The 22689-nt window shown below is 36.8% G+C and overlaps 1 protein-coding gene across 1 annotated transcript in view; it reads left to right on the top strand.

Moving 5' to 3' along the window:
• The window catches only part of Tmc1 (transmembrane channel-like 1), a 101645-nt gene extending 85673 nt beyond the window's left edge, over positions 1-15972 (top strand). Inside the window, exons 16-20 of the mRNA XM_005388743.1 lie at positions 3287-3526; positions 6988-7113; positions 10662-10740; positions 10841-10892; positions 15858-15972. Coding sequence (XP_005388800.1) covers positions 3287-3526; positions 6988-7113; positions 10662-10740; positions 10841-10892; positions 15858-15877 — 517 coding nt within the window. The 3' untranslated portion in view covers positions 15878-15972. The remainder of the gene's footprint in view (positions 1-3286; positions 3527-6987; positions 7114-10661; positions 10741-10840; positions 10893-15857) is intronic.
• Positions 15973-22689: the final 6717 nt, after the last annotated feature.

The following is a 22689-nucleotide window of genomic DNA, read 5'->3' as shown; positions in this document are numbered from 1 at the left end:
TTCTCTCATTGCTGGGACAGAATACCTGATGCCCAAAATTAAGAGGGGAAAGGTTTATTTCACTTACAGTTTGTGGAGGTTTTAGTCCATACTTGGCAGGTTACAAGGCAGACTGGCACATGGCAGAGGGCTACAGCTCATGGGGACAGAACACAGCCAAAGCAACAAGCACAAAAGCCAGGAAATGGCCACAAGCAGCCTCTTGCTCTCCCTTACATATGTAAACTATCCACTCCAGGGTGGGTGCAGCTCTCACACCCATAATCAGTCAAACTCTAAAAGCCTGCCCCATGACCACATGAGGCTTTGGGGGGACACACAGACACAAACCATAACAGTGACTATACAAAGATATTTACATACTTTCCAGGGTCCCAGAAGCAAAATAACTGTTATTGTTATTCACAGTCTGGTCAATGCTTTGCACAGCGAATCTTTCCTTAAGTCCTAGGAGATTGCTGAGGGCGGGGGTGTGGTATGGTGGAAAGTGCAGGCAGGTGCAGTGTTAGGGTAGTAGGCTCACTCTGCCCAAGGCCGTCACCCATAGGAATCCTGTTGTTTCATGAGGTATGATGCTCTGACACCTGAGGTTAGCTATTTTCCACAAAAATAATCAAAACACGATAGGGATTTTGTACTGAAGTCTCTTGGTTTGTGATTTGTAAACATTTAATTGCTGCTTTAGGAGTTGCTGGAGAGTGAAGGTTGCTTACACAGATGTTATTAAAATCAAGCCGGACAGGTAAAGTCCATTTTGATATGATTTGGCTGAATGACTCATCAACCTTCATGTAGATGGTTATTTTTAAAATAGAGACCCTAAGTAGCTGTACTAATATTTATAAATTATGAAAAGCATAAAATATGTTTGTCCTAGTGGGATGCAGAGAGGTCATAGAGAACACAGAATGATGCGGGAGAAGAGGTGAATTTTGGACACGGTTCCAACCCAGTCCTGTTGGGTACCCTTCTCCATGCCTGTCCTCTTCCCCTGCATTTTTTCAGTCAGATGGGAGTGATTTGTCTGACATGTGCCTGTGTCTAGCGTAATACAGAGAGGCAAATAAAAGCTTTCATTTGCTTTGATCTTCAAGGAAGAAAAGCATTTCATAGGACTAAAACATTACATTGGTTTTTAACTGACAGACGATGAGATCAGGTCTGGCTAAGGGTCTTTGTGAGGTGAGCTGATTAGTAAGCGAGGAACACAGATATGACGAGCAGACTCAGATAGCACTGTGCCAGGAACTGTTTTTCTGGGTTATGGCTCTTGAATCATCTGTTCATAAAATCTATGTGACATTTATGTTGACATTTGTTTATCTATAGACCCACATGCATATGATAGACACATACACACACACACACATATATATATGTATATGAACAGTAAGTCTAGGTTTTCAGTGACATACAAAATTTTGCCTTGGATGCAATCAGGTTCTATAATAAAGAAACACAAGCCCAAACTATTATTAACTCACTAAAAGAACATGTCCATCGTAGGTTGAGGAAAGCTCTGGTCTTACACTTTACTCTCACTTTGGAGACCCAGACTGATGGAATAAGATTCATCTGAAACATTACTGGTCACAGAAGCAGGGAGCAAAGAGAAGAAAACCACATAGGCTTTTAAAATTTCCACCTAGCAGCGAAACATGTAATTGCTACTCATATTTTATTGACCAAAGCAGGTTACAGGCCCAGGGCTGACATTTAGAATGAGGTGAGCAATATCATTTACAAATGTGTTACACCACAGATATCGGCATTTGATAATATAATCTAGGACTTTGAAATTCTGACCTATCAACTGGGATTGTTGCAATTTACTTGTTTCTTTTAACTTTCAACTTCTGTCTTGTTATTTTATAAAAATGGTGCATATAAAAATGGTACATATAAAAATGGCACATAGAAAAATGGTACATTGCTGCCTCAAATTATATCCTCCCACTCAAAGAAAACAAACCAAACAAAGAAACAAAACAACAACAACAACAGCACCAAAACCAAAAATACTTTCCAGAACATTTTGTTCAATGCACTATGGCAGACATTCATATCTGTTGTCTGACATCCTATCAACAATGAAATAATCCAAATCACAGCACAATTCCACTTTTCAAAGCAATGAGTTAACTTTGGGTTGGTATAATATCAGTTGTAACAAAAAATTAATATCTTTAAGTAAATAGTGGTTCTATAATATACTAAGGTTATATTGAATTGGTTAAATAACTACACATTCAGGTATTAGAAAATGTTAGACCTAACCAGAAATGCTGAGAGCTTTATTATACTTGGGGCAGTTTTAAAGATAAGATTTTACCTATATTTATAAAATAAGTACACATGTATCTTCTTTTTGTTTTTGGAGTAATAAATTGAATAGTAAAAGTAGCCTCACCTAACTGGCTTTAAAAGTGATTTGTTACATGCTTTTCAAAATTCAGAGCCGAATATGGTGGTGCATGTTTGTAATCCCAGTATTCGAGAAGCTGAGGCTTGAGGATCACAGAGTTTACGGCCACCCTACCCTACATAGTGAGACCCTGTCTCAAAAAAAAAAAAAACAAAACAAAACAAAAGTCAGGTGCACAAAGCAGTAGATTCCCAGCACAAACTATAATAAGAAAGTAAACACATAAACTATAAGTAGATGTGAGGGCGTTTCATCTCAAAAACACATAAAACTAGCTATAAATTTTCAAGACTATATAACATAACCTTAACCACAAATATGTCTTTCTAATCAGCTCTACCACATTCTAGTAGCTACTAAAAAGAGACAATGGTTACTATCAGAAAGAGAAAAATTATTTAAATTTTTTCCTTATGCATTAAAAGAAACCTAATTATTCATGACCGAAAGGTTAAGCGAAATATGCTGTTTCTTTGACTATAATGAGTGGTTTTAAGAGTCAGCCATAAAAATGTTAGATATATTAATGAAATAAGTATTGGAGAAATTGTTTTAGAATTAGAAGAAAGAAGTAAGACAGGGTTAATATACTATTTACTCTGGTTGCTTATATTTACTAATGATGGATATAGTTAGTTTACATATTTTCTGTGAAAAACCTATGTGCACAATACCTACGACAATGAGGGAAATGTAAAACATGTAGAATGTGGAACCTGAGTAGTCACCTTCAATTGTGACAGGAGTTTCTGCGGCTGACTGTGTTAATACATTTCCTGCCTTTGGAAAGAAGTGCGATGCTGCTTGACCTCCTTATGTACTGAAGACCCGACACTCAACACGGCTCTGTTTCCTTTCCAGGATGGGCTCCTTCTTTGCGCCCAGCCTCCCGGGGATCAATATTCTGCGACTCCACACATCCATGTACTTCCAGTGCTGGGCCGTGATGTGCTGCAACGTTCCCGAGGCCAGGGTCTTCAAAGCTTCCAGATCAAACAACTTCTACCTGGGCATGCTGTTGCTCATCCTCTTCCTGTCCACCATGCCTGTCCTGTACATGATCGTGTCCCTACCACCATCCTTTGATTGTGGTCCTTTCAGGTCTCTAGTCTTTGAAATTTGACTTGGGGGTAAAGGTGGAAATATCCACCCATTGTATAATTTATTTTCTCTTCAGCAGCATTTTTGGTGGATAGAAATGAGACCCTTTGGCTATTTGGGATCATTCTGCTATATGTAGAATCTTAGGCAGGTCTCACCTATTTTCTCACTTGGTGATCATAAATGGGAAATTAATTTATACTGTTCTAGGCTCTGCTTGGATAAAATATGGACATGAAACTGAGCTGGCTCCATATTAGGGCACAACTAAGTGCAAACTTTGATTACACCTGTTTGGATGTGAGAGTTTTCCTAATGTTAAAACAGCATAACCAGATATAGTGAGTTATTGCTATTTTTCAGGTTCTCCACTGCATTCAGGGGCAGCGGGAGGTTGCTCACACATTACTTAAAAAGTGGAATCAGTATTAAATGATAGTGAGTATGAAGAGTGTTGCACAATTTGTTACACAAAATGCTATATGCTGGTAAAAAGACAAATATGTGTCTTCCGTATATTTACCTCAAATATCACTCAGGCCAGCAATCAGAGTCAAGAGGACCCTGATGTGAGTTCAACTTGTCCTTTTCTATAGTTTTCTCTGACGGAGCTCTCTTTCTGACACATATCAAGCAGCAAAGTCCCTAGGATCTGGAAGATAGAATTTCCTCTTTTGAAAGCCCTGGGAAATTAGTCCCTTACCCTGCCTCCCTCCCTCCCCCCAAGAATCTCTGCCTGTTGATTTACCGGCCAGTGTGAATTAGAGGGAAGAAAATGGAAATGTAGGAAGCCAAGGGAAGGACAAGCATGGTGTTAGCATGGCCATATGTAATTTCACCTTCATGCTGTCAGGTGCAAGTTGTTTAATTAAAGCCAAAATGTTTGTTTCAAAAAAATATTTGTTGTCCACAGACTAAGTGTAAAAGAGCTATTTTCACTCTCATGATAGACTTAGTCACTGTTTTACTAGAAAAGAAAGAAAATATTGAGCCAGAAGATCAAAATTGGCTGCACTTCTGTCAGACTCAGGAAACTGATTTTGACAAGCCCTCTTCCTGTATGCGTGTGTGTGCGCATGTGTGTGTGCATGTGTGTGCACCTGTGCACATTTCCAGGCTGAAATAAATAGTGCAGACAGTGCCATCTGGAGACTAAATATGAAATTACAGTCATGAAGGAGACTTAATCTCTCCTCTCGGACTACAAATTTCAGAATGTATACCATTGGGTGTTCAATTACAAGCAAATTCCCTGCACAACTTAATATCCAGGATAAATGTTAAGGGTATTTTTGGTGTTTTAATTGGAAGTTGGTTCTTCTCAGGAAAAGACAAAAAGGTCCTTACCTGTCTGAAAGAGAAACTACTTGCTGTAAACACGGAGCTTCATGGTTGCACAGGTGCATTCAGACTGAAAGTACCGCTCAGTGAGACATGTATGGTGACTGCACAATTTGATCTCTCTTCTTTGGTTTTCCCTATGTCATACACTGAGTTACTATGACTTTTATCGGAAAAAAAAATAGTTTGCAACTAAGACATAGTATCAGACTTTGACCAAGGGTTTCCTAACTGGTGAACTTGGACAAAATTACTACATGCATGTCACTACTGCCATCGAGGAATTTCAGTATTTTCGAAGGAGTAGTGGACAAGGGCTGTGTCTGTGCTACTCACACAGTGGGTTTACCATCTTTAGGAATCAAGGGCCTGGGATATAGCTCAGTAGCACAAGCGCCTGCTTGGCAAGCACAAGGTCCTGAGTTTGATTCCCAGTACAAAAAAAAAAAAAAAGAATCTGACTTTGAGGTGTTTGCTTTGCTGCCTAGTGAACACTGCCTGTCCCCGGCTCTGGGTGGGCAGCAAACTTGAATTTGAGGCAGGTTAATGGGGACAGTGGTGACCAGGCAGTATCAAGTGGAAGTGTGTCTTCATGTGACTCAGTGCAGTTCATTTACCTGTTCAGCAAAACCATTTGATGAAGTGCTCTAGTATTTTCTGGTTTTATAAGATCTAGCTAGTGAGGATAAATGTTCTAGAACATTCTCCCTATAGCTAGTACATGACATTAGTACATGAAATTACTTTAAATTAGTGGACAGTTTAAAAATAATTTTGTTGATGTCCAGAGAAAGATAACTCTTAACTGTTCTATCATATTTCCTGAAATTTGATGCCTCCCCGTGTGTGCCAATAATTCTGTACAAATTGTAGCTCTCAGAAGCTCCTTGATTATATTGTGGTAATTTTATTTTTAATGCATGTTTCATTTAATGCATTTCATTTCATAATTGTATGTATTTATCTTAGATAACTTGGAAATTTTTGAAATATTTTAACATTAAAGCAAAGACTACCCATCACCTCAGAGACAGGAAATAATATAATGATTCTCAACATTTTGGCATTATATATTCTTGTTTTCCTTTAAGTAGATTTTTAAATAAGAAGAACATGAAGTAGGTACAGGTTTATATTTGGGGTCACTCTTTGTTGAAGAAGAGTATTAGTTAGATCTGAAAGAAAAAAAGTCTGACCTGGGATTGTGGATCATGTTCTCTCAGTAGTTGAAAGTATTTACAGATTAACCAATAAAAGCAAGACTCAATGTTATTGTTTGTTACATCTTTTAATCTGAGCATGCATAAAATGTGTTGGAACAGAACTTTTCATTGTAGAATAAAAATGTACGCAGAAAAGAATGCTTGACACAGTGAATATTCTATTACACTTTTAGATGCTCTCTGCCAGCTGAAAACATCCTGCTCTCATTTTTCTAGTTCAGCAGACCCCACTCTCCTAGAAGCAGGTTAGGTTTTAGTGGATGTTCTTTAGGGGCTGCTCAGCGGAAGAAAGACCGAGGGAAGGGGCTTGTCATTCAGTGTGGGTCTAGTTATCATCTCTGATGAAGGCGGTCTGGGAGAAAGGAGATGGAAGCTGCTGTACGGAAAGAGATATTGGGTTATTTGCGAATTTTATTGCACAAGGGTATTTCTTGAGCTCATTTCCAAAGCCAATTAAAAATTGAATGCACTGTGTTCTCAGCCCAAAGAGTGCATTCCCCAACGAGAACAGCTGGTTGAGGGGCAGACTTATGAGCTACTTACAAGCTACATTTCCATCAAAATCTCAGAAATATACTGTTAAAAGCCTCTCCTAATGCTGTGCTTAATTTCCTAGCTTCACTGACTTTGTGTGTGTGTGTGTGTGTGTGTGTGTGTGTGTATGCGTGTGCACATGTATGTGCTGGGGTAACGTTTCTCATATACTACTGCATTCACAATAGACACATGTTGATAGGACAGTCAAGAGTTAAAGTATCAGGAGACACAACTAAACATCAGATTCCTAACCTGCCGGAATACTTAGATAGTACTGTATATGAATTTTCTTCCTGTAACCAGAATTTTCTATTTGTTTTAAATATGTATTTTCTTTCTCTCTCTTTTTTTCCCTCCCAGTGGCAAAAACAGGATGTTTGAAGTCATTGGTGAGACTTTGGAGAATGATTTCCCAAGCTGGATGGCGAAGATTTTGAGGCAGCTGTCTAACCCTGGGCTGGTCATTGCTGTCGTTTTGGTGATGGCGTAAGTGCTTCTCCTTCTCATAGAAGGAGCCCTTGTAATTTGCTTCTTGGCTCCTCTGCAGTTCCAGCCTTTCAGCTATCTCCCTCTCCTGTGGGTTGTGCTGTAACCTAACCAAATACCGCTCTGATTACATGGTGGTGGAAGCTAAAATTCATGAGCCATATTCTGATCCTATTGGCTGTAATTCACAGCCATCTGCATCTGTCTTGCCTCTCTAGGATTATAAGATTTGTTCCCAAGTAACCAAAATAATTATCAGTAAACAGCGAAAGCAAGGGAAACATAAATTCCAAATCTAATCAGCACATTGAGCTTTGCTCCACAGCATGGCCCCTGCTCTTGTTCCATAAAGCAGATGGTTGTGAATATAGAGAAATGATGAGTCTCTAAGGTAATATTCCTTTGGAGGCCTTGCAGACTATATTATAAGGCTAAATGCTTATAGGTGTGTCCACCTGGTGGCCTGTGGGCCAATCTGGCTTGCCCTGGGCTTCTCTGAGTGGAAAGGAATTGTCTTGGGCCTAATAGAAAAGTCACAACTGTTGCTAATGTATGTAAGTAACAAAGCTCCTGCAGGTTGGACACACCTGCAAAAGGTCTGAAGAACTGCCCCGTCCCTGTTTTTAGAAGGCTGTCAATAACTATTGTACATCCTGAGACTATCAGAGTGCTCGAGACTCTTGGAAAGGTACTTTAGTCTCTCTCTTTGAAATCAGAAGTGATTTCCAAAAGAGAATTTGATGGATTTTTTTCATTCCCATATACCTTCCATTGACTCCTGATTCTTAACCACAAAAGATAAACTCACATTAAAGTAAAAATACACACTTGCAACAAAGCAGCAAAGAAATGTGGCGTTCCTTGTAAACACCCTGCACCTTTCCAAATAGGAAGTCTGTCAGCTGTGGAAGGCAGGTAGTAAGCCGCATGCAGGGACCAGTTAGGAACAAGGTTGATGCAAAAGATTGGATTTGTTTCAGTAAACACAAGATGAGGAAATCTGAGGAAGGAAATGGCACTGGTATGAAGTAAACAAGTTGGATTCTAAACTAGATAATGACTTTATTGTCGTAGGCACTGTCATGGTCCTAAGCCATATAAAGTGGTGAGGGCAGGGGACATATTCTTCAATTTTATAAATCAAGAAACAACTTAGAGGTATGATCTTCCCAAAGAGAGAAAGGTTGTCACCGGGCAATAGCAGGACTTAAAGCAAACTGCTTTCCAGTAAATCCAGTGCTCACTGCCTTACAACATGACCTTCTGCGAGGGAGAGCTAATAACGCACAGGGACAATTGCGCACCGAGGCAGATTACTACTGTGTATTACTGGACCTTGATCATGGAGTGGTATTGAGAATCTGATAGTAAATCTTTGGCACAGATGTATTAGAAAATAACCTGCTGCTCACAGCTTGTCTCACCAGAGGGCCCTCGAGGAGATTTTCTTCTCCACACTTCTCCTGATACAGTGGCTTTAGAAAGCATACTGGTAACTCTCCTGTGGGCTTAGACAGTCAAAGTCCTTCACTGACATAAATAAAATCATAATTACAACACACGCACACACACAGATACAGATAAACACATAATTTAAAGGTCTGTTTTTAAAACAATGTCCTTAATCTATTGGGAGATCGATATGTTTATAAGAAAAGGAGCAACATCTTTTGGATGCTGATCCCTTAGTATCTACACTGTGTCCAGAATGTGGGAGCGAATGAATGATGCTGTTGTTCATGACACTAATTGCCCACGGACAGATACATTTATTCCCACAATAACCTCAAGCAGTTGGTTTTGTTAATCCTATTATCAACACCATTCATTTGTACCATTAAGCAGGGTTTGGGCCCTGTGGGAATGTCAGAAGGGCTGGGCCCACTTTGAAGGGACAGCCTAAACTCAGGCCATGCTTTTCTTAAAAGCCACAGTATAGTAGATATTTCAGGCCAAAAGGCAAAATTTAAGATTTTACATAAATGCTTATATAAACATTTGAAACTGAAAAACCACTGTGAGTTTGTTAGCCACACAAAATAATCTGGGGAGTGAATTTAACCTGGCATCCAGAGTTTCACAACCCATGGTATGAGCAGCCCAGGGGAGCACTGGCAGCATGTAAGGGTCAAATAGAGATCCAGAAAGATTGATTTTGGCTCCGAGGCTTTGACATAAAATTCAAATTTCAGTTTATTACTAATTTGAATTTTTTCATATCCTGAGGTCTCATATTCTACTTTATGAAGCCCATACACTTGGCTTGGCTTTTTATTACCTTTAATTAGAGAATGTTACAAGCCTTTGAATTTCCCCAGTGGGTCATATTAAACCTGTGTGGATGGCTTTAGGGTATCCGAGTAGAATTCAGGTTGGTTCTCTGTAGGCAGTGCCATTCCGTTTGAGATGGGGATGTGATTCGTGAGGAAAACTCACTGAAGGCGCCTCCCAAGGCAGAAAGACAGTGATGGATAGACAGAGAATTTCAGAGGTGGTGGTGACTGTGAGATCTTTGAATTCACCCTTCTAAATCCAGGAACTTTTCCAAGAAAATTCTTATAATACACATGCACAACCGTACACACACATACACATTGATTGCATGCCTATTTCATGCCAAATATTGTTCCCAACACTCTCCTGTGTAATTGCAGTCAAACTCTGCTTAATCATATAAGAGATAAACAGATGCAGCTAAACTATAATAGTAATTGCGCTGCTAGCACCAGATGGCTCATAAGGGATACGATTTGGCGTATTGGTGAGCAGAGGATATATATGTTTGATATCTGGTTATTTGCAACAGAGAATGGTATCAGTCACCTTTTCTGTTGCTGAAATTTTTCTTTCTTTCTTTCTTTCTTTCTTTCTTTCTTTCTTTCTTTCTTTCTTTCTTTCTTTTTTTGCTAAATTTGCCTTCACAGAAGAATAACATTTATTTTTGTAGAATTGTTGGTTTGGATTTTGTTCATCCTACAAACATAAATGTCACATAAAAACCAAAATTATACCTTTATAAAACATTTTCTCCTGGAAGAAGGGAGAAATGAGAATAATAGATTTTATGGGGAAAAAAAATCTCCATGGTAATTAGCCATGTGAATGAAGATTATATTCTTAGTTGTAAAGGCCAAAGGAGGCAGAAAGTAATTTTTCTTTTTATTCTTCATATTCCCCATACTTCAGTAGATTTTCCATTTTCTTGGGTGCCATTGCCATTAATGTAAAATGTTGCCTCTAATTATGATTTAAACTGATTTCAATACATTTTTAGGAAGAAGCTAATTGAGGCAGTGTGGGACAGTAATTAGAACTCCAAGCTGTGGATAAGGAGCCTTTGGTCCAACTTTTCTGTTTTATCATAGTTTCTCTGATTGCACTTTTTTACTTCTCTTGATTCAGCTTTTAGCTACAAAATAAGAAGTTTTGAGTAAAAAAAATCTTAATGTCCATTCTCAGGTTGACATTCCATGATTTAGTTAATGTAAATGTGAGAAGACTCTTGAGAAACTCAAAAATGCCAATTTTATCATTACTTTTATATTTAGTTTGACCATCTATTATCTCAATGCTACTGCCAAGGGCCAGAAGGCAGCAAATCTGGATCTCAAAAAGAAGATGAAAATGGTAGGATGCAATTTATTTTGTAGAAATATTGTCTCGCTGAATGTCAAGTTGTATAAAACACCAGGAAATCTAATTTTCGTTTTCTTTTCTTATTGGGTAGCAAGCTTTGGAGAACAAAATGCGAAACAAGAAGATGGCGGCTGCACGAGCAGGTTAGAGCTATAGTTCAGTTTTTATTTGCCTTCTATTTTAAAGAGAATAAAAAATAAAAAGAACATTAAAAAGATACAAAATTTCAAAACAAGATGGTAGGAAATCAACTATGGTTGTTATATTGCATATTGTTATCTTCAAAGTAGTTGTTCAGATTACCAGCTATAGGCATGCCAAATTGATAAAAAAGTTATTAACTGTTCCTTTCAATAAGCCAATAGACATTAGTAGTACAATTATCTTAACTATCTTCTGTGTGTATATATATTTTTTTTCTTTTCCCTTCTTTCTTTCTTTGTTTTCTCCTTTCCCTCAATTTATTTTCTTTCTAACAGTGTGCTTTTTTAAAATTATTTTTCCTCCAAATGAAGCATTTGATGGCAAGCAGAATGACTGCCCTTAGCCAGTCACTCCAAACCCTCACCATCTACCTTTTTAACCCTCTCAAACATCATCCAGGGGGTGTTGTTTGTTTTCCAGTAGATGAAAAAAAAGAAGGAAAAGTTCAGGAATATAAATTTGCAAGCAATGATTTTTAAAAAATGACCTTGAAAATTGATAAATTGACAGAAAATGATAGAAACAACCCTCTAGTCATATACAAATAATGGCTACAATCAGGGCTCATTTTGATCTTTTTTTTGTGCTTGAAAGGACGCATAGGGATCCCAGAAGGATACTGTGAACTCACCATTGCTTGCCAGGTGGCTTTTCTAACCCATTATCCTGTTTGAAATCTTCTTAATTTTTAAAATGCAGTCAGCCCTTTACTTGCAGAAGGTTCCTCACTACAGATTAAATCAACTTGCTGTTGTAAATATTTGGAAAAAAACCATTGTGATTGAATTAAACATGTTCAGACTCATTTTTTCTGTCATTATTTCCTAAACAGTACAACTGGTATAACTATTTGCATAGCTTCTACATTAGATATTGAAAGAAATCCACAGATGACATAAAGCGCATGGGAAGATGTGTGTTGGTTATATGTAAATGCTACATCATTCTGCATAGCAGATTAGAGCTTTCTTAGATTTGTGTAAACAGGGGGAGGTGGAGAGAGCCTGAAACCAAACCCTCATAGATACTGAGAGATGACTCGATTTGAACAAGGCAGATCCCTATTTGCAAAATTAATCACGTGCCTTGGGTCCTCCGAGGAAGTGATACCTAAAATCTTTAGTGAAAGTCTTTTTCAACTTTTTCCTTATTCCTAACTTTAACAATCTTTATATCAGCAGACATTTTCTCCCACGTAAATAATTTTAAAAATTCAACTCAAACTGGTTTAACTTAAAACAGAGAAATGTATTAGTCTACATAAATAAACAGTGTAATGATATGTATGGCTTCCGGCCACCATTATCCCTAAATTTAGAATGTGGCTGTAGCCAAGTCCACTTCCCTGTGAGTCTCCCAAGACTAATCCTTTTTCATGTAGGCGGGCCTTCATGGCAGCAGGAATGGATGCAGCCACTTCCAAGGCCATTACCTGAGATCACAATTCCCAAAGGAAATCTAGGATTTTTTGAGTAGCTCCTGGGAAAAGCAAGAGAACTTCTTTCCTGGAAGTTCCCTGTCTCACCTCCTTGGATCGACTCCATACGGGTCAAGAATACATATCTCAAGCACTCACCGTGACTGGTGAGTTGCTGAAGGTAGTCAGGACACCCTTGGAACAGGGCGTGGTCAGACCCTCTGAAGGTCATGGAATGCACTGGAGGGGTACATCTACCCAAGAAGAGAGGAAAGGGTGCTAGGTGACCCTAAGCAATATATGTTCAAGACATTGTTTATTTGCCTTCTTTATGCTTAGCTTTCGAAAACATTTTTCTACCCAGAATGCAGAAGTGCAAGGTCAATTGCTAGGTGCTGAATTGAGTGATTATAGTGATTTACAGTTATGAAAATAGCCTTTTTAAAAAATCTTTTTTTTGTACGAGGAATCAAACTCAGTACATTGTACTTTCCAGTCAGATGTTGTTCCATTAAGCTATATCTCACCCCCGCAAATCATTTTTAATCAATGTTTCATGTGTTCATAGTTTAGAGTTATGTAATTCTGAGAAGTGTATTATGAAAAATAGCATCTCTTTTTTCTCTTTTCCCACTCACACATAGCCACTCACCCAAAGAAAAACTGTTTCAACTCTTTTGGTAAATTGTTTAGATACTTATCCCCAATTGCATTTTTATTGCAATTTCTTTTTTTTCCCGGTACCAGGAATCGGACTCACAATCTCGTGCTTGGCAGGCAGGCACTGTACTGCTGAGCTAAATCCCCAGCCCCTGCAATTTCTTAAATTCTCACTTTTTTATCAATTAATCATTAACTACAGTAGAGTTAATAATTCATACCCAAACTCCCTGTACATGGCAGGACACAGTTATACCATTATTTTGGTTAGGATGACATATTTTATTATGAACATTTCCATGGTTGAGCTAGGTGGTAAATTTTGAATATATGCACATACTTATATTTTTAAATTTTTTCTATTTACGTATCAATAATTCAACCTCTAAAACTCTTCAGGGCCTTGACTACATAAACTTTAATATGTCCATACATACTGGCTTTCTCGTTTATTTCATTTCCTTGGAGAAATATTTCCCAGGATCTTGTGAACTTTTTCAATCTCAACTGGTCCCTTTTTATGTTTGGTGTACAGCCGTGATTCCGGTGATTTCCTTTACTTTCTCTTCAACAGGATGGTGATCCCTCTATCCTGTCTTTAGCTTCCATTTTCTCTGCCTTCTTTCTTGGTTTGTTCACATGTTTGTGACTAGAAAAAGCAGGTCTAGAAAACATCCAGCTAAGAAAAATAATATTCTTTCTGAATAAATTGCTTTAGATATTTTTCATTACATTCAAGATTTCCAAATTGCTATCAGGAAGTATAAGCTTATTTTAATTCAAAATCTTCTTGAGTGGCTTGTACTTTTTAAAATTAATTAAGTTTATTGGAGCCAGGCATGATGGCACATGCCTGTAATCCCAGCACTTGGGAGGCTGAGGCAGGAAGATTGTTGCGATTTTGAGGTCAGCTGGGCTACAAAGTGAGCTCAAGGCTAGCCTGAACTGCATAGTGAGACCCTGTCTCAAAAAGACAAAAAAAAAAATAAGTTTATTGGTACATTTTAAGTGTACATAATGTTCGCATTCATCATAGGGAATTTGTGCCTGTACCCAATATATTTTGATTCTTTTTTCCCCTTGCCTCCTTATTTACAAAAGCTTTGTTACATTTTCCCTTCTTTTCACATTTGTTTCTTTTCCTTTTGTTTCTTTTCCCTTACCCCTTCCCTAGTTCCTCTTCTCACTTAAACATTTTCTTCCTATTTCACAATATCTATTATACATTTTGGAACTTATTTACTCCTTTGGTTTCTCACACCAGAGAAACAATGCAATATTTATAAATGTGTGTTCAATTTATTTCACTTAAGAGTATGGTCCCAAGTGCATCCATTTACCTAGAAATGTCTCAAGTTTATCCTTCTTTATGCCTGAATAGTACTGTACTGTATAAAAAACCACATCTTCTTTATCCATTCATCGCTTGGTGGACGTTTGTGCTCTTTCCAAAATTTAGCTATTACAAATTGTGCTATTATAAACATGGGGGTGCACACACTGCTGTAGTATGATGATTTAATTCTTTCAGGAAGATACCATAAAGGGAATAGCTGGGTCAAATGGAACCTCTAGTTTTAGTTTTCTGAGGAATCTCCACCCTGATTTCCACAGTGGTTGCACCAGTCTACACTCCCACCAACAGTGGAGATGGGTTTCTTTTTCCCTACAGCTTCTCCAGCATTTGTGATGGGTTAATTTCTTGCTAATAGCTATTCTTTCTAGGGTGAGATGAAATCTCAGTGTTGTTTTAATTTGCATCTCTTGAATGATCAATGATATTGAACATTTTTTCATAGATTTATTTGCTGTTTGTACTTCTTCATCTGAGAAGTGTGTATTCATTTCAGATGCCCATTTTTGGATTGGGTCTTTAAATTTGGGGACTGTGATTTTTTTGAGTTCTTTATATAGTCTGGATATTAGTCCTTTGGCTGAGGAACAGATGGAAAAAAATTTTTCCCACACTGTGATTATCTCTTTACTCTGTTGGTAGTTTCTCTTGCTGTGCAAAACCTTTCTAATAAGATGAGACCCCAGTTGGTGATTCTTTGTGATAGTTTCTGTGCAATTAGGGTTTTGTTCATAAAGTTTTTGAGTGGCTTGTATTTTTGATAGTCTGCTTTATCTACATAAAAAGTTTTTACTGCTTTATCTATGTAAAAAGTTTTCACAGCTCTATCTATGTAAAAAGATCTACTTTTTATCTCCAGTGTTCTGAATTTAATGGTGATATGTCTTTTGTGAATTTACTTTTTATTCCTTGTGTGCTCATCAGTAGGCCTTTTCATTCTAAAAACTTATGGGATTTAGTTGAATGGAACTTTCTGGAACTGTTATCAAATTAGTGCTGCAAATGACAAGTAGAAAATTCTACCTTCTAAGATCTGAATTCCAGCTAAAGTTTATTGCTACCTTTGTGGTTTTAAAACATGATGTAATGCTACAGCATGTTATTTATCTGATGCTTGCCCATAATATGCACAGTTGCTCAGTGAATACCTTCTTAATATCTCTGTGCCATGAGGAACTCTTATGTTGCAAATTCGATGGGAATGGATTTCTATATTCATTGCTTAAGTAACAGCTAATAAATGTTTCCAAATAAGCAGAACTTCCACTCTCCTGTCTTCAGAATTTATGAGGGCTTTGAAAACTAAGTAACAGAAATATTTGAATATATAAATGCTAAGTATTATAAATGTGGAGCACACTTGAAAAATATAGTGTCAGGCCACTTTGCTCAAAACCACTACAGACCTTGAAAACTACATTTTTGTTTGATTCTTCTTCATTTCTCTTTCTCTCTCTCTTTCTTTGAAAACAGCTGCAGCTGGTGGACAGTAACTTCCACGGATACCCTGGAGGCCCAGAAGTACTCCTCCCCTTCCTGGTTTCAGGTGATGCCCTAAGTGAAGTCCAGAGAATGAGCTTTGGGGAGTGGCCGCTCTGTACTGCTCTGGGTGGTGTCAGCGCCATGTTTGTCAGTGAAGGCATCATCAGTCCTCCTTGGGCAAGAAAGATCTCCATCTTACTTCAAGTTAAAGATTTATTCTTGCACTGCCGTTTTCTCCCGCCTGTTTCCCTGACAGTTTTCCTAACAAGTTGAATTTAAAAGTGGTTGTGATCCAGTAATTTAAGACTTTGGATATAATTGCTGTGTTAATTAAAAAAATTGTTTATATGGACTTTCATTTTGTATGTTTGTTTTATTTTACTTTTCTTGGATTGGGAGTAGGAATGTATTACCCCTTTCCCTCTAAGTTCAGAAATATTTACATGAAATACTCATTGTAATCCTTCACCAACTCACTTTATTTTGCTACCTATATCCCCACTGAGGGCCCCCAAATATATATCCAAGGCATTTTTATTGCCACTGGGTTCATTATGAAAAAGAATAGACTTTTAAAATGAAAATCTTATGAAAGTTAGGTGCGTGCTAAGTGCTGGGTTAAAGGTTTTTGAGGGAGTAGGTGTATCTTAAACTACTGGAGTTTAAAAAAGAAAAAACAAAGACACACCCTGACTGCTGTCCCATCACAGACTATTCTTTTGGCTTTCAGTAATTATTACATTTCTTGAGTTTACATTCTAGTGGTCTAATTTATCTTTGTCTTTTTCTTTTTTTGGTTATGGTTAAAAAGACACTTTTATTGGAACTGTTAGAAGTGTTTGGCCACTGTTATTTAAAGTTTGAGTTGACTTTGATTAGTAGTACTCACTGTCCTCCTAGTCTTGTGATGTGACTTCAGTTGCATTTTGTAACTCCCAGGGGCCCTTCCCAGAACTAAGTTAATTGGCCCATCTTTCCCAGCAATAGACATGCTGATTTTTATTGTCCCGTCTTTAATTTCTCTTTTTTACTCTTACTGGCCATAGAATGAGCAAATAGTTCCCCAGCCAATTCTGGACTTATTTTCTCTGGATACAGTGTCTGCATTAGTGTCGGTTCTCACTCACATCTGTCATTTTCCTGGACTTTTATGTCTTTAATTGAGAGTGTATTATTCTCATTGATTTCATGTAGTTTGTAAAGCTTTTTTATTGTTTCTTGTTTGCACGGATCTTCTTTCCTATCCAGATTGTGAGCTCCGTATGAGCAGTGATCATATCTTCTAATTCTTTTATATGCCTAGGATAGTGCTATGCACAGGTAGGCAATGAATAAATACTTGTTAATTAAATTGAATCAATTTAAGTTACAGCAGTTGCATTGTGAAGCAAAAACTTCTGTTATGCAAATGAAAAAAATGTTACCATGAGGTAAGAAATGGGTTATCTGCTGATATGGCTTTTGTTATCTCACTAATTATAATGCAGAAGAGTAAATAAAGTTAGTATTTATTCCTATCAACCTAGACCATTTTGTACTGTGTGATAATAGGATTAGTGGACTAATTTATGGTATTGCCAAATTTACAGTGTGGACGATATCTCTTGGGCTTGATCTACTCCGGGTAATGAGAGATGACAAAATGTTTCTGAAGGGAATCATCTCTCAAAGACATGTACTTTTAGAATGAACGTTAGTATTATAAACTTTCAGACATGATAGATCAAATTTTTATTTTTCTATAAATTGAAAAATAATTTGGGTTTTTAGAGCACCTAATTGTCCTCAGGATTGAAGTTAAACATTTGTAAAAATTTTAATCTTGCCTTGGGATAGAGCTTTGCAGTGCAGTGCCTGCCTGGAAAATGCAAGGTCCTGAGTTCAATTCTTAGTACCAAAAAAAAAAAAAAAAAAAAAAAAAAATCATCATCTCAGTCTCCAGAGCGCTTTAAAAATAGTTTCACCTTATTACATTGACAAGGATCTATGATAGTGACTGTTACACTTAAAGTTGTTTTATGGTCATTCATAGAATAGCTTTACACTGGGGTGATCAGATTCTCAAGGCTTATTTCCATATTGTTATTTATATATTTAAAGATGAAAACCATAGTGAAAACTCAGAAGGCAAACAAAAATCTAGTTTGTACCTTTTTTTCCTTTCAAGAGAAGTGAAAAAGCTCTGACAAGTATATGTGAAAAACCTTTACCATTCATTTGGAAAATTTTAAAAAACTGGTTTAAACACATTTTTGAACTAGTTCCTTTAGTGGCTGAGCAGAACATATAATTTTTTTTTTTTTTTTTTTGGTTTTTCTCCGGTACCGGGAACCGAACTTACGACCTTGCACTTGCCAGGCAGGCACTTTGCCGCTGAGCTAAATCCCCAGCCCCCAAGAACATATAATTTAAGCCAGATTTATAGCAACAAAATTTTCACCTGAACTACTGTATAGGTTTTTATCTTGTATATCCCTTCAAGTTCAACGACTAGAAATACATACCCGAGAGTATGTAAGTAGGGATTCAAAACTGAGAGACATTGGAAGGGGACTGGCAAGTATTCCTAGCGTTCAATGCATGTGTGTACTTGAACTTTTAGGAAAGACCTGAGTCCTAACCATAACCTAAAAATACAAAAATAAAAACTATAGTCTTTGCTTGATTCTCATTTACTTTTTGCAGAAAAGAAATGACATTATGTGACAGTATCAGGAGTCCTCCAGTCCATACACGGGATTCTTTTTTCTCAAAGTTCTGTTGAAATGGATTAGCATGGCCACTGGGGTGTGGATGGTCTAGGTGTCTTTTCCAGAACTGGTCTTGATTGTGCCCATGAAACACTTGTGCACACTACCAAGCAGGGTACATACAAATCCGCATGGCTTTCAAAATGTTTATAATCATTGTATATGCTCATTACAACAACTTTGGGAAATTTTAATAGATTAAAAACATAAGAGAAAGCTCATAATTACACCACCCAAAATAGCTTCTATTTACATTTTGGTGTATCTTTTTCTAGATTTGTAATCATGCAAACAGAGATACAGTAAAATAGTTTGGAACACAAGACATAGCTTTTTTTTTTTTTTTTTTTGACATAGCTTTTTTTTTTTTTTTTTTTAAATTTTGAGTCATAGGGAGGGAAGAAGCATAATTCATTTACCTTCCAAGATTATACCTTGAGCAAATAAAAATACCCTGTTAAGTTTGAATTTAAGATAAAGAGTAGAGTGTGTGTGTCACTGGGAATTCAATCCAAGGCCTTTACATTGAGCTATGACTCCAAACCTTTTTTATTTTTTATTTTGAAAGGGGGTGTGTCTCATTAATTTGCTAAGTTGTCCAGACTGGGGTGAAACTTGCTGTCCTCCTGGCTTAGCATTCCATATTAATTTGTTTAACCATTCTACTATTGTACATTTAGATTAAGAATTTAAATATTAAATTTCAATTTGGATCTTTTTGAACAGATTTTTGTGTACAATCATTAATTATGAGTATAGACTTTTAAATCAATATATTTGAATTTCTAAAGGCAGTTTTGGTCAACTTAATGATACAATTATATTATTTTCTTTTACTTGAGCTATATTTCCTATTTCATAGCAATTATACTTAGAATTCTCAAAATTTTTCTCTTGATTCTGTTTTATTTGTGACTACATATAACTCTCCTTTCAGGTACTCTTATTTTTAAATCAGCTTTCTGTTTAAGGAAAAAAAAAGTCTTTTTGTGGGAGGGAAGCAAGTTTCACATATTGCTTCCAGTCAATTATTTTCCAGGTTTGATAACCAATCCAAAGTGCTATTTGGGAAAATACATTTTTAAAAAATTTTATTAGATTTATAAAAACTTTGATTGTACTTGTATTTGCATCTTATTCTTATTATTAGAAATTAGTCCAAAATATTTCTCTAAATAAAAGAAAGCACAGAGTCCTGAGTTTTTCTTATATAATTATTTTTTGTTGCTACTCATGGAGGCTGTTTCCCAGGTTACTGTTATGATTCAAAAGAAAACCTTGGATGCAAAATCCTGGCATCTTATTCATCATGGGTAGGTTACAGGTCAAGTTCACTCTGAGTCACTTTCTTTTTATTATATTTAAACCAACAGGAATGCCCTAAATGCAAATGAAGCCATAAAAGAATTAATAATGTATTAAATCAATTATTGGTTATGTGAAGTAGATCATAACATATCCCAATGTATCCAGTTTTGGTTCATAAGATGATTTAGGCTTTGAAAGTTCTGACTGATTAGAAATCTTTCCAGAAATTTGAAAGGAAAAATATCCTAACAGCATATTAGAATATCTATACTCTTTGTAAAACTAAAATTGTGATTCTCCATGAATTATCAAGAATAAGTGATTAGGTTTATCAATTGCTTCTTAATTACTAAAGCTGTTACTGATTATTGAGAAAATGGTTAAGGGAAGTAGATAAAAATATGAACAATATAAGACATCATTCTTATAGCCCATCTTCGGAGTTAACTTTCCTCTGTAAGCAAAAATATTCTGCGACAGTCAGCACGTTATGTGGAAGAAGGTGATAATAATCTAGAAAGAGAATTAAGAGATTATTGCTTCAGGCAGGAAAACACATTCAGCTAAGTCATCAGATTATTATGAATTATTTTGGATTATAGATTTTCAAAGGTAAAACAAAGTTCTAAATTTATGATCTCTATTAACATAGAATATAATAATGCTTTTTTAATATAAACAAGAAATATAGGCAATCTCCCCACTGAAGTAGAGAAACACCATGGGTGAGATTTCAGTATCTCCTAGAGATACTTTTCAGTTCAAATCCTGGACCACTGGATCAAAAGTTAAATCTTCCTAGCTTTTTGTTTATGCTGGTTTGTTTCTACTAATATCAGTAATAAAATACTTGCAACTGAAAAAGAAATTTGGCTAATGTAACTATTACAACTTTGAAAGAGCTCATCTCTTGGATACTGCATAAATTTAGCTGGCTCATCTTCATTCGTCATAGGTTCGTACCCATGAATATGATTGGTCCCAGTGGGCTCGAGACTGAGGACTAAACCACAGGATTGACAGAGAAAGTGTCCAAATGGAGCTGCAAAAGATGTCTTTACTTTTCTCACTGAAGCTGTATGCATACTGAAACCAGATGCTTCCTTCTTTCTCAAAGAAAAATAATCCAGCATTGTTGACTTTGGAAGCAACTGCTTACTTGTTCTAATCACATAGTCCAGCCACGGAATTAGCAAACTATAATGACTGTGTTATAAATTAGACTGCAAAGCTTTATAGCTGTGGTTATCTTGCAGGAATTGTACAAATGGGCTAAATATATAAAGACTGTAAGTCAACAGGAGCGTAACGTCATTGAACTGAGTGCTAAAATCCTAATTTACTTCTTTTGAGATCAACTCCCACCCTGAGAACACAGTTGTAGACTCAATAATACAAGTAAATGGAGAAAGTGCATTTAGTACCAATTTTCTGAAACAATTCTCTGTACTTCGATAGGTCAAAAATGAATGATATTAATTAGGGTAAGTTTGGTGTGGTATCTCATTGTTCTTCATGGTGTAAGAATAGCTGCAAAATAGACAGAAGTAACAGATTTGAAAAGCAAAGTGTGTGGGACATTCACTTCAGAATTGATTAACATATTTGTTAGGTAAGAATCCATCAGCAGATGAAAAGAAGCCCGCTGCCAAAGGAGCTAAGGACTGGAATCACAATGGATCCCGTGGGAAAGTGAATGAGTTGATTCCATAGGTGATATTAGTCAGTAGTGGAACAATAGGGGGTGGAAATAGTATTTTGGAGCTGTAGCACTGAGCAGGCCCCATGTATCTCAGTAGACTTCCAGCAGACTGTTAGGTAGTTGTGCTGGCTGAGTGGTGGGGTGAAGCCCGGCAGTCCCTGCTAAGGTTCCATTTTAATTCTGCTTCTAATACCTGGGCATGGTAGGGCACGCCTGTAATCCCAGCACTAGAGAGGCTGAGGCCAGAGGATCACCGCGAGTTCGAGGCCAGCCTGAACTACATAATGGGACCCTGCCTCAAACAAACAAACAAACAAACAAACAAACAAACCAGTTCTGCTCCTGACAAGTGTTCCTTACTAGCCATGTAGTTTTCTGCTTACATTATAATCTTCTGGCATGGGCTAGTTTTCTTCACTTAGCTTCAATTCACTCATCTTTAGACAGATGATAATCTCTTCTGTTCTCTCTGTAGGAGTTGTCCTGTAAACCACGGAGCACCATATTTAACACATAGTCAAGAGGTAGACAGATATTACCCATGATTTCCATTTGTCAATCAAATCTTTTATTTAAAGAATTTAGTCATCTTCCAGTTGAAAATTTAAAATCATTTTAATTGATCTAACTCAGAGGAAAACCAATTTCAAATAAAGTTTGACTCATTTGGAAAACCTAATTTTTTATAAATCAAATAAAAAAATCTGTTGATTATTTTGATGGATTCTCAGTTACTGTTTAGGTGGGAATGCTTTAGCACAAAGTGGTTTAACAAATTTAAAATAAGCAGCATGAAATGAATGCAAATGCATATGAATGAGCACTGAAGTCAGTATTCTAGGCTCATCTTTGCTGCTTCTTAGTTGGTTCATTTTTGGATATTATAGAACATCTCTGGGTCTCAATTTTGCACATGACAAGGGGGTTGTGCCACATAACTTCTAAAATCCTTTCCTTTATCCCAAATTTGAGCTGTCCATCACAGTAGCAAGTAGCCATATGTGCTTACTGAGTACTTGCACCATGGTTGGAAATTTACATGTGCTACAAATATAACATGCAT

Source organism: Chinchilla lanigera, unplaced genomic scaffold (genome assembly GCF_000276665.1).
Source record: "Chinchilla lanigera isolate Chin_1 unplaced genomic scaffold, ChiLan1.0 scaffold00033, whole genome shotgun sequence".
Lineage (NCBI taxonomy): Eukaryota > Metazoa > Chordata > Mammalia > Rodentia > Chinchillidae > Chinchilla > Chinchilla lanigera.
Note: the sequence above shows the minus strand (reverse complement) of the source record. Positions and strands in the feature narration are given on the sequence as shown.